Genomic DNA, 11,855 nt, shown 5'->3' with positions numbered 1-11,855 from the left:
TCCCCAGGGCACCTGCTGCTGCCTCCTGACCACTCCCCCAACGTACAGACTCCGTCCTCCAACCCCTCCCCCCCGCACCCGTTTCCGCGGAACGTGCGGAGACCCGAGAGCCGGGCTGCAGGAAGGGGGTGGGAACGTGTAGAGGCTGTCCCAGCTTTCCCCGCCTGTCACCCCCACCCCAACTCGCAGCCGTCACGTGGTGCCTGGAGTGGGAGGTGGGGAGAAGAGGCGAGACTTTTTTGGGTGTTCCGACTCGCCAGTAGTCCTTCAGTCTCAGTCGCCAACTCCGGAGGCGCGAGCGAACAGAGAGGCGACCCGCAGCCGGGAGCCAGGGCGCGGGCTATGCGGGCCCCGCGAGCGGCACCTGCGGTTCCTCTCGGCGGCGGCCGTGGCCTCGGCGGCAGCAGCGCGGGCCCCAGCAGCCTCGCCAGCCACCGCCGCTGCGGCCCGGGCCGCCTGCGCTGCGGTCGCCGCTTCTGATGCGCCTGCCTGCTCCGGTCCCCGCGGCTCCGAGAGGATGTGGGTCCTCGGCATCGCGGCAACTTTTTGCGGATTGTTCTTGCTTCCAGGTAAGAGACGAGAAGACCAGCATTTGGAGCGGGCGCGCACACCCCATCGACCCCCAGGCCTCCCACCTCGGGGCCGGCACTGCACTGGGGCTGCCCATCGGGAGTTTGGCGGCGGCGACTGGTGCCCAGAGACACTAGCCTGGGAAAATCTCCAAGTCCCGCGCTGCAGGAGGAGAGCAGAGAGCCGCGGGTCAGGGTGACTCTGCTGCAGCTGCTCGGGCTGCACGGGCGATGGAAGCTGGGCTTGGGAGGAGGGAGGGTCTGAGCGTGCTGGGGCCTCGGCGAAGTAGAGGGGGCGACATCCCCGAACCCCGCCAAGTTGTCCAGCGTCTCTGGCAACCCGTAGGGTTGGCGCCGCCGACAGGTGAGCGGCGCGCTGGGCAGCCCGCGGCAGCACCCCGGCTGGGTGCTGCACCCAGAGTGTGATCCATGTGGGGTGCGAGAGCGCACCCGGCCGGACATTAGGTCTGGACTGAAGCTCGCAGACCCGAGAAGAGCCATCAAGCTGAAGCCCCGAGAGGCGCGAACGTCTCGCTCCGTCTCTCCAGTTCGCCTACCGCTCCGGACTGGGTTCCACAGAGCTGGGACCCCGACCACCCGCCCTAACCAAACGGTTGCACGGAAAGCCTGGTCCCTGGGAGCAAGGGCTGCGGTGTCGCGGTCCGGAGAGCTTGCGCGCGCGCACACACACCCTCTCCCACCCGCTGCCCGCCCCTGCCTCCGCGGGGACCGTCCCGGCGAAGGGCCGCCGATCTGGGATTGGGGACGTGGGATGCAGCAGCACCTGGCGTCCAGCGCCTCCTCCCGGGTTCCCGGTGGTCGCTCAGGCAGCCACGGAGCCCTAGCACAGGAATGCTGACATCAAAAATTAAATAAATAAAAACTGAAAAGGCGTCAGTGAATGCAATCATGAATGGTGCCAAAAAACAGTAATTAAGTAATTTGTAACCAATTAGCAATTAGGCAAATTCTTTGGCATAGTCTGGAGCTGACGCTTGTCTTTGGAGCTACTTCGCTCTTGGGGCTGTACCACCCTCCTTTCAACTTCTTGGAGAAAGGCCCGTGGTGCTGTTGGATGGGCTCTTTGGATCTAGAGCCAGGGCCCAGGGGTCTTGAGCTGTATTCCACAGGCCCCCGCCGGACCGCCGGCTTCCAACACATCCAGCCCTACTTTGGAGATCCAGCTGGCAGAGCCCCAGGTATCCCGGAGCAGCAGGGGCCTGGGATGCTCCAGATTTCCGGGGTGGGCTCTTGGGGACTGATCTGAACCCGACTACGTCTGTCCCCTAGGCTTTGCGCTGCAAATCCAGTGCTACCAGTGTGAGGAATTCCAGCTGAACAACGACTGCTCCTCCCCCGAGTTCATCGTGAATTGCACGGTGAACGTACAAGACATGTGTCAGAAAGAAGTGATGGAGCAAAGTGCGGGTAAGAGCCCAGCAGCTCTCCCCTCCGCCCTTCAGCCTGGGCAGGGGAATGGGATGTGCGTGAGGAGGCCATCAAATAACAGGAAACGGGGCTGACTTTGATTTAATGTACACTCTGGTTATTGCAGATTTACTTTTACAGTGCTGTGAAAATGAAGAGTTCCAAATAACTTTAATCTCATTAGCGTTAATTACCAGGGCCTCTCCCCATGGGTCTTCGGAGGGGAAGTGCATTTAAATTAGTGGCTCTGCTCTTTTTATTTACTCCCCTTACCTCTCTAGCTAAAAGCTGATAAGGGGTGGTGTAAAAATATACTGCTAACTGGCCCTGCCTTGGGCAACTAGACAGTAGCCTGTGAGCAGTGTCAGCCTGAAATATGAAGCCAGTTGAAGTTCCCAGAGGTCAGAGCTTGAAAAATGTGTTCTGTCATAGAGCCACACCATATTTCCTTGAAGAACACTACAGGATCTTTATTTAATTTTAGAACTAATGCATCAAATTCCAAGCACAAATTGCCCAGATCTTTCAAAGGAATGTCGTTCTCAGTCCTAGTGGCTTAGCAGCTGGCTGGCTGAGGAGGGGGACTTGGCCACCTGGGAGGGAAGATGATGTCTTGTGGGACAGTCCACTATGGTTGGCCATAGTCTTCTCACTGAGGTGGAATTCCCCAAAGTCCCCCAAAGTGTTCAGAACTTTGGGAAAATGAATGGAGCTGTTGCTTCAATTCCAAGGTCAAGCCCACCTATAAACAGAGATGGGTCATTTTAAAGATATTGAAAAGATAGGAAATAACGTGCTGTGAGGGCTGCTGACCAAACCAAAGCCTTCTTCCTCTTTAGTTTCGTGTACTGCCCACAGATCCCTTGCAAGTGATTAAAACTATTATGTGATTCTTTAACCCACTGGCAAATCAATGCAAGCACTCTAGTTTTAAAGCCAGGGCCTTAGGAAAGTAGTTTCTTCTCAAAGAAGAAATGGGTCTGGAAATGCCCTGTTGCTGACTGTGTAATTACCCTTTTTACAAGCAGATGGTAGCTGGCCACCACCAGTGATGTGGTGTGTCCAAGTGTACGGGCTGTTCTTTACAGGTCACTGTTGGTCTAGTGTACATTCTTCCCACCAAAATTGCTCTTCTGGGCAGTCTGAGGCTTAATTGCTCTCAAAAGTTACTTGTCCTATCAAATGTAGCAAGCATTGTTTTGACATATAGGATTTGGGCTATTAATAAAGCAAAACAAAATAAAACTTAGTAATGATTCCTTAGCTAAGATTGCTGTGGATAATTAGGACAGGTGGTTTCGTTTCTATTTGAGTTTTGTTCTTGCGTTTTACCCAAGCAAAAAATTTACTGCCTCTCTATCAGAGGGAGTGCTATGATTTTAGTCAGAATCACTGTGAATGCTTTATTGTTACTTTCAGATATTTGCAGCTCTTCCAGACAGTAGCAGTTTAGAGCCAGACAAAATGGGGATGTGCTGTGGACACATTAAGAACTTCTTCAGAATCCTCAAGGCCACTGCGTACCTGGGTGTCATGTTTTATAACCTGGGATATGGTTGAGAAAAGATGTAAACTAAATTCAAGTCGGAAGAAGTCCTTTTTCTGGGAGACATTTCTTTCTCTCTAAAAGTGTACCTAAGATGAATACCACACACTCCATTTTCAAAGTGCTGTTTTTCATCTTGTTTGATTCTCTCCTCCAGGCCACACTGTAAAAAAGCCATTTCAGGCATTATAACTCCCCTTTTATCCACAGGAAACTTCAGCATGAAAAGTCTTCAAGTACCTGGCCTGACAGGTCCCTCTGGCCACAGATCATAGGCCAAAAGGTGGATAGAGAGAGTGAAATAACAAGGCGATCTCAGTTGTTACAGTGCAGGAACAGAAGTGGTGGATAAACTCAAAAGAAAGAGTTCTGAGGGGAAAGACACGAGGTCTGGGTCTGTGCATGTTGAATAGAATAGAATAGAAACCAGTCAGGCGTATTCGTTTCTGGTCCAAAAGCTGATACTACAAAGGCACGTCCGTATTTATGTCCATGTAATTGTTAGAGACCAGTCAGTTTAATTTTTTACCAACAAGGATAGAAAAGTAAACATAAAACTCTGGTTGTTTAATGACCACCATGAAGTGAAACCATCGCAGAGATCAGAGCTAGCTTTCGTTGTGTGCCCTTGGCATCTGGCTCTTTCCTGGGCACTTTGTATGTACTATCTCATGAAGTCTGGTGGTCCTCTTTTGAGGCCCTGGCTTCCCCCAGCCACAGCGGATCAGTGTACAGTTCCATTGCATGGTCAACTCCTCTGCTCTGGAGAAAGAAAGTAATACCTGTTAAGTGAGGCTATTAGGAATTAAAGTTGGAATTTTTTTAAGTTTAATCAATAACATGTACTGTACTGAGAATCTTAGAACCTAAAGGCCCAGTCACTCCTACTTAGGGACGCCTATCAGCTCTTGCTGGGAATTTTGTTCAACTCCACATGCCTGGGCACCCCCACCCCCGCCCATTTCATAATTCTGCGGTATATCTGGCCATGGCCTTTAAAAGCTTCCCTGAGTGGTGCTGGGGTGCCCCAAGCTGAGAATAACTGATCTAGACAAACCTTTTGGTATAATAGAGATTCAGAAGAGTTAGACGCCTGGTCCAGGTTCACCAGCAAACTATTACTAAGAGGCACTTGAAGCTCACTTCCTGGGCCAGCATATAGTAAAATACACTGCCAGGTAACATTGTGGGAAAAGAGACTGTCAGGTTTACCTGAAAGGGTAATCCATGGAAAGTTCTTAGTACTTAGAAAATTTTTCATATCTACTAAGTTCACCTGAGAGGGTGAGTAACCAGGCCATGAAGTGGATGTTGAAAGAATCGTGAGACCCAACCAGTAGGACTTTTAAAGTTCAAGTGCTTTGTGGACTGGCAATTTTCCTAAGTACAGAACAGGCGTCCTCAAACTTTTTAAACAGGGGGCCAATTCACTGTCCCTCAGACTGTTGGAGGGCTGGACTATAGTTAAAAAAAAAAAAAAAAAACTATGAACAAATTCCTATGTACGCTGCACATGTCTTATTTTGAAGTAAAAAAAAACAAAACAGGAACAAATACAATCACACCACCTTATGTAGCAGCAGTTTGAGGACCCCTGGAAAACCAGGGTTTTAAATAGACTAAGAAATGTTAATGAACTAAGCCAGTCTGACATTAAGCAGTAATGAAAGGAATTCTCTTTCCAAAAAACACCAGCCATGCAATATGGCCCAGGCCTTTTGTTAGTCCTTTCTAAGTCTGCAAACTCAGCTCTTATGAATTTTGAGGCAGGTACATTTAACTTTCAATGGGGGAGTCATTCGAAATCAACCATTGTCTATTCCCCAGAGTGGGATCCCTATCAGGTGCTGAGATTATTTTCCTCCACTCCCTCCCGTTGCTCCTTTGGTCATTTCCGGCCTAGTGGGAAACGAGATCCTTCAGCTTCTTCTCATTGTCCTTACTAATTGATATTTAAATGTTTGCATAACAAATGACTTGTTCTCACCAGCTCAGCACTTAATGAGTTAGTGTCTATTTACCAGCACCCTTGATAATGAAATTTCTTTTGCTCTTGCTTATCATTGCACTCTGAAAAATATTTCAAATATTGATTTTCATTTCAGAATAGAAGCCCCCCTCCAGTATGAATTTTTAAATAAAGAATAAAGGATGTGAATTTGCATTTGTTTGACAGTGCAATCTTGTAATTAGAATTTTTCCTCTTGACTAGATACAGTGAAAGGGGCATAATTTAATTTTTATAGACTAGCCAATTTCTGCCCTTAGTAAAATATAGCTCTGTCAGTGAGCAAAATGTTTCAGGTTCTCCTAAACCTTATTTAAAAGTTAAATGCAGTATATTGAGAGAAAGTTCATGGTCTGAATCAGTAACCTAATCGATCTCTTCACCCGTCCTTTGCAAAATGCATTAATCTATTTGTCTGTTTTGCGATACAAGAGTTACTGATTTATATGTCATGTTTCATCTACATTATGGCTGGATAAGTAATGGTGATTTTCCTTTTGGATTAGTTAGTTGCTTTTTAAGTTGCGCAGGGACAGGTTCATGACTTAGATAGGCTCATTTTACACTTTATTTTCTCATGAGCTAAATGAGGGATAGTAGGAGAAAATAGTCACCCACTCTTAGAAAGAAACGGACAGTCAACCATGTCCTGTATTTTCTCAAGTCTGCTCTGGCACAACCCTGTGCTGCTACTCAGTCTTACATCACATTCCCTTTATACCTGGATTCTTTGATTTAAAATGTACGCATGCACTCCAGCTCTGTGTACACACATGCACTAACTAGCATGTATTTGTACACATTTTGCCTGCATATATTCACATGTACCCACATATGTGACTTCTGTAAGAAAAATAAAAATGTTAAGTCATCCTTGGCAGACAGACAGATGGAAGATCACTTAATCCATGCTATGCTACAGGCACAAAGGCATTTTCTAACATTTTTTCCCCAAAACACCTTCATTAGGAGCCCCAGGGCTCTCTGTTGCTCTCCCTGCCTTCCCTCCTCCCGCCAGTCCTCCCCTCAGCTCCTTTTCAGATGACCCACCTGCAGGCCTTCCTTCCCCACCCTCAACCCCATTTTGAATCAATCAGAAGTGCTCTGGAATATGCTCAACGAATAAAGGGAAAATAAAAAAACCCCAAATTGCCATTATTGCAACTTTGGCAGGTTAAAAAAAAAAAAAAAACTTTAAAATGAACTGGATTCAGATGTCAAAAAAGGTATCTTCATATAAGAACCCCAGTCCTGCTAAAAATGTTTCCATGTCAACTTCAGTGGAGTGAGAAGTCACCCTGGAGGAGATTGTGTTTGGTGATTGTCATCACTATGTCCTTTCCTCTCAGGACACTAAAAGCGTAAAGGCCTTTCTCTTTGGGATAAGACATTTTGCCAAGCATTTGCATTAGCTCTTGAGAAGCAGCTTCTCTTTCATATGGTGGACATCCTGGCTTCTGAGGAAGTATTTGGAGTGGGAATATCAAATGTCTGTAGTCCCTGGACTCTCCAGTAAGTGAAGTATTTGTTTATGTTAACTTTCTAGCTGAACAAGCAGCCAGCACTGACCTCTCATCTCCATAGATGAAACGTTTGAAGATTGATCCGGCTCTCCCATAACACTAATTCCTCCCTACGGTTGCATGAAAGCTTCTGTCATTGATAGTTTTCCTAATGAGTTTAAACAGAGAGGCTTCAAAGCTGGGGCATTTTTCCCAAGTGAAAATGAAACGGAGTATGAAAACAAAACACAGTTTCCTTTGAACTTTGAAAAGGAAATCTGCTTCCCTTATAGAATCCTGAAACAAAAAAATTCTGAATCTACAGCTTTGGCCAAGACTGTGTGCACTCTCTTGCTCTCTCTCTCTCTTCCTCCCTTCCCTCTTTTTTTCCTTTCTTCCGTTTCCCTACCTGACTTCTTCCTTCCTCCCTCCTGCTACCTACTTTTCTTTTTCCTTTCTCTTCCCCTTCCTTTTCTCCTTCCCTTCCTTCCTCTCTCTTTTCTTTTTCTCTTTCTTTCTCTCTTTTTTTCTCTCTCTCTTCCTTTCTCTCCCTTCCCATTCCTTTCCTCATTCCTTCTTTCCTTTCCTTTCTATGACTGACTGACTTTGGTTCAAAAGCATCTTAGCACACGAAGGACTCAATGCCCCAGCCCTTGTTTTTTTCCTTGTTGAATGGAAAAGGTACTCAGCTCCACTAGAGGAGAGAGCACTCACATTCTCAGCTTTTCATATTTGGTAACCTTGAAGAGGTTATTTAATGTCCTAGGGACTTACCTTCCTTCCCTGTAAAATGTAGAAACAGGCTTCCTGTTTTCTTAGGAGATAACATCAAGCGAATGAGAAGTGGCATCAGTATAACCATCTTGAAGGAACCGTTCCCCAGTGTGGGGCTCTGCCTGCCTGGACGCTCCCTAGGAGTTCTTTGGTCCACTGTCTCCCCTGCCCCTGAAGGCTGGGCCATGGTGTTACTTCTCACACTATTTTCTCATTTCTCAGACTGAGAGAGTCCTTGAATTCAGCCTTTAGTTCCTTACAGTATGATCCTAATTAGTCTAGATTTATGATGTAAGGTTCACAGTGAATTAATATCCTTACTTGTAGCTGGTGAATCTGAGACGAGAGAGGTTCAGTGATTTGCTCAGGACCATACGGCCTGAATTCAGGACTGAAATTCAAGTGCCTTCTGCTTTTCCAGGGCTTTATCAATCACTATAGTGAATCACTATAATTCACATAACATAAAACTGACCCTTTTAAAGTGTCCTATTATGTGGTTGTCAGTATATTCACCGAGTTGTGTGACTACACCACTGGGTAATTCCCTAATGTTCCGTCATCTTCATCACCAATCACTCCCCATTTTCCTCTCCTCCCAGCCCCTGGGAACTACTAAATCTACTTTCTATTTCTGTGGATTTGTCTATTCAGAACACTCCCATAAATGGAATCCAACACTCCGTGGCCTTTTGTGGCTGGCTGCTTTTGCCTGGGATAATGATTTCAGGGACCATCCGGCTGCCACCCATTTTGAGATGCATCTTTCCCTTGCTGCTGTTGCTCATCCAGGTGTCTGAAGAGAAGACTCTAACTTGGCAGATCTCTGCCTTACAGAGTGGGGCGGGATGAGAGGGGATGAGAGGGAGCTGCTTGTGAACCATAGGACTCTAGTACCAATTGATGGAGTTGAACAAAACCCCTGTGCCAAGAGCAAGTCATTCCAGTGAGCCGCAGGGCCAAGGAATTTATGTTCTCCAGACATATCACATTGGGAGTGCCCACCCATCACCTTCTATTACATGGTTAATCTGCTTTTCCTTGAAGAGATCTTGAATTCGTCCATATTAACCACAAGAACCCTCAGGTATGTACTGGCTGGGAAGCCCTTAGCAGACATCCCAGCTGCCCAGCCCACATCCTGCGTGGCACATAGTCTGCAGCCCTCAAGAATCACACCCCTCGGAGGCTATCTGGTCCACACTTTCATTTTGCAGACCAGTACTGTGGTGCAGACAGGAGCTTTCTTTCTAGAGGGCTCTGAGAGTCTTGATCAGTCCATTTCTTTCTTCCTCTGAGAAGGCTCAAGTGTAGGCAGGTTGAGAGAGATTCTGGAGAAAGATTTTGCTTAAGATTCTGACATGATTTGGTCATCTGCAGTGAAGACTGTGTCCACACACAAGTCTCTTTTCTCCCCAACCCAATCATTGATCATGGCCTTGGTGTAAGCAGAACTACTTACTTCTTTAATGGTGGGGAGTATCTTTTCTTCTCTGTTATTTCCTTCCTAAAGACACAGCTGGCTTCTTTGCCTTGTGGTTTTCGTTGTGGTAGAAGACGTTATTTCAGAGGTCTGGGGGAGAATCGTGTGTCCCTCCCCTGGGCAAGCCACAGGAGGCTGCTTCTGTAACCTAGTAGCCTCAGTCAAATCTGGGATGAGCCAGCCTACAAACAAAAGAACGATGATATATGCCCTTCATTCTATCTAGGACTTGGGTCGTGGCTACATCGTGATTCAGAATCTGTTTTCACGGGCCAGAGCTACAGGGCATGTTCTCTTATTAATAAATTGGTTCTGATCTTCTGATTGCCTCCAACACTATAAAGTAAAGCAGGAAATGGGCTGAATTAAGTGCTTTAGATAAGGAGAAATCAGAGAGAGTTTGTAATAAATTGCTTTTTTAAAAAAGAATGTATTTAAACAGAATAAAGCAGGGTGGCTCAAGCCGTTGATTCCAAGCTTTGCAAACCATGAGTGGGATCCAGACGCAAAAGTGATAAAGTGTTGTGTTATTTTAAGGAAGTTGTGATACTTGGTCCAGTGCATTTCATTTCGCACTGGACATGGACAATAGGTTTTTATGTTTTTCTATTTCTTGGACTTGTTCGCAAGTGCAGTGGAATGACTGGAGATGGTGCCAGAGGCGGGTGGCGCCAGGCACGGCTCTCAGCCTGCCAGGGCCCGTGTGTGCTGCGCAGCACAAGGTGCATACAGATGGAGCAGGGCTGTTTACCTTGCCCTTCACAGAGCCTGGAGCCTTCTTCAAAGAGCAGCAGCGGAAGCAGTTGCATTAAGTGACACTGGGCAGTGGGTTTTATGTACTGTTTTATTACTTATGTAAAATCTAGCAAACCACTGGGGTCTCCTGTAACTTCAGAGAACCTACTGAGAAATAGCAAGAGGCGAGGCAGGCTGACTGGTTTCCTACCCCTGGAAGACATCCAGACTGCCAGTGCAGGGGGGTCTTCAAAGCCTTCCTGTACCTTCAGAGGGAAGGCAGCCAGGTGAGAACACACCTGGAGACTGAAGTGTTAGCTCACTTTCTCTGAAAGGCAGGACAGCTTTCTACTCAATCTGTCACTGGCTGTTGGGAGGGAAAGGATCAAGCAAGTTTGAGGCAGACGATTTGCATGAGAGTGGATTAAGATTGAGGATTAAACAACCTCTGTGAAACCCAGGTCTGTGCATGAAAGCCAGCCAGGGGCCCTGCTCACCAGCATCCTGGTGGGAAGCGTTTTAGTAATTGGTGTAGGTGATGGCAGGAGTGTCACAGAAGGACGTTCTGAGAATGTTATCTCTGTTCACTGTTCTCTGGCCAGCCAGTTTGCCTGGTGGCAGAACCTTTCAGTATTTTAGAGTACATTTTCCTAATCGAATTGAGCTACAGCTCCATCAAGACAGCCCATGCAGGGCTTTCATTTGTGTACAGCAGCTCCTGAAAGGATGGGGCTGCCACCTCTCGCTCCTCCCCCTCGCCCATAACTCTCTGTCTTTATCTCGCCCTCCCCCCTTCCTCGTGCTCTCTCGCCTACACACAGTCACTCAGTCACTGGGTATGGTGAATAAATATTTGCTGAATGAGTATATTGAAGAAATGGATTTTCGTTCTAAAACAGACAGATTTATCAGTATTTTAAAATATTACACCAGACATGAAGGAGCTTAAATCTTTGGCATAAGAAAGGAAAAAGACTAGTTGACTATATCTGTTACTTTTTAGTTAAACTAGAAATAGCTGACTAATGCCTGTTTAGTAACAGCTGTCACTTAAGGAACCACTGTGATATGTAATCTGCCCCCAGTGTTTCTAGTTTGTCAGCTTGCTTTCAAGGCTGACCTGGCTTTGCTTTAAACAAAGTGTTTAAAGCAAAGAGTGTTTTCCGGAAACGCACACACATGCTCACTCTCACCTCTCGGCAGCAGCCACCTTACTGGGTAGCCAAGGCAGCTAGGGAACTCAGCCACCCCTCACCTGGAACCCTTTTACACTGAGATCAGCCTTGGTCACTAGTTCCCTTGGGAAAAAAGAAAACTCTCCTCACAGTCATGTGGCCCCAGTCCTCTCCCACATAGGAGATGCAAATTAAGAATACAGAGGGAAGAGAAAAAGAAAAGACTTTTTAATAATTCTCCTTATTATCTGTTTTGCCCCATATATGATTTCAGTGGGCTCTATAAACTCAGCTAATTGCTTATATTCTTGTCCCTTTTATTGAATATCATTAACATCATTGTCATGCTATTGATAGAACTTGGGTGCCATTGTCATGTTCACACCCAAAGCAACTCTGTCTGCATGGGCTCTTAGCCATCCAGGAGCATTTGTCCGTCCCCTTCAGTCTACAGGGCAAAGCTTTGGAAGAGAATTAACCAGCTGTCCCTGCTGCCAAATTTCCTTTCTGCTCTTGCCTTCACCCTAGACCTTGTTTCCTGTATCACTTAAGAATATTTTGGGCTGCAAGTAGCAGGGACTTAAACCATAAAGACATTTATTGTTTACCTAACAAGATCAAGATAGTCCCCAAGT

At 46.6% G+C, this 11,855-nt stretch overlaps 1 protein-coding gene across 2 annotated transcripts in view; it reads left to right on the top strand.

The window, feature by feature from the left end:
* The first annotated feature begins 206 nt into the window (after positions 1 to 206).
* The window catches only part of LYPD1 (LY6/PLAUR domain containing 1), a 31,467-nt gene continuing 19,818 nt past the window's right edge, over positions 207 to 11,855 (top strand). The window contains exons 1-3 of one of the 2 annotated variants that reach the window (XM_053596933.1): positions 236 to 403; positions 531 to 569; positions 1,860 to 1,997. In XM_053596933.1, the coding sequence (XP_053452908.1) occupies positions 343 to 403; positions 531 to 569; positions 1,860 to 1,997 (238 nt within the window). In that variant the 5' untranslated portion in view covers positions 236 to 342. Of the gene's footprint in view, positions 570 to 1,859; positions 1,998 to 11,855 lie in introns of both variants that reach the window. The other variant, XM_053596932.1, reaches the window with a different exon arrangement.

The sequence above is a fragment of the Nycticebus coucang genome, chromosome 7, assembly GCF_027406575.1.
Source record: "Nycticebus coucang isolate mNycCou1 chromosome 7, mNycCou1.pri, whole genome shotgun sequence".
In the NCBI taxonomy this organism is placed as follows: Eukaryota; Metazoa; Chordata; class Mammalia; order Primates; family Lorisidae; genus Nycticebus; species Nycticebus coucang.
The sequence above is the reverse complement of the archived record's forward strand: the minus strand, read 5'-3'. Positions and strand labels throughout refer to the sequence as shown.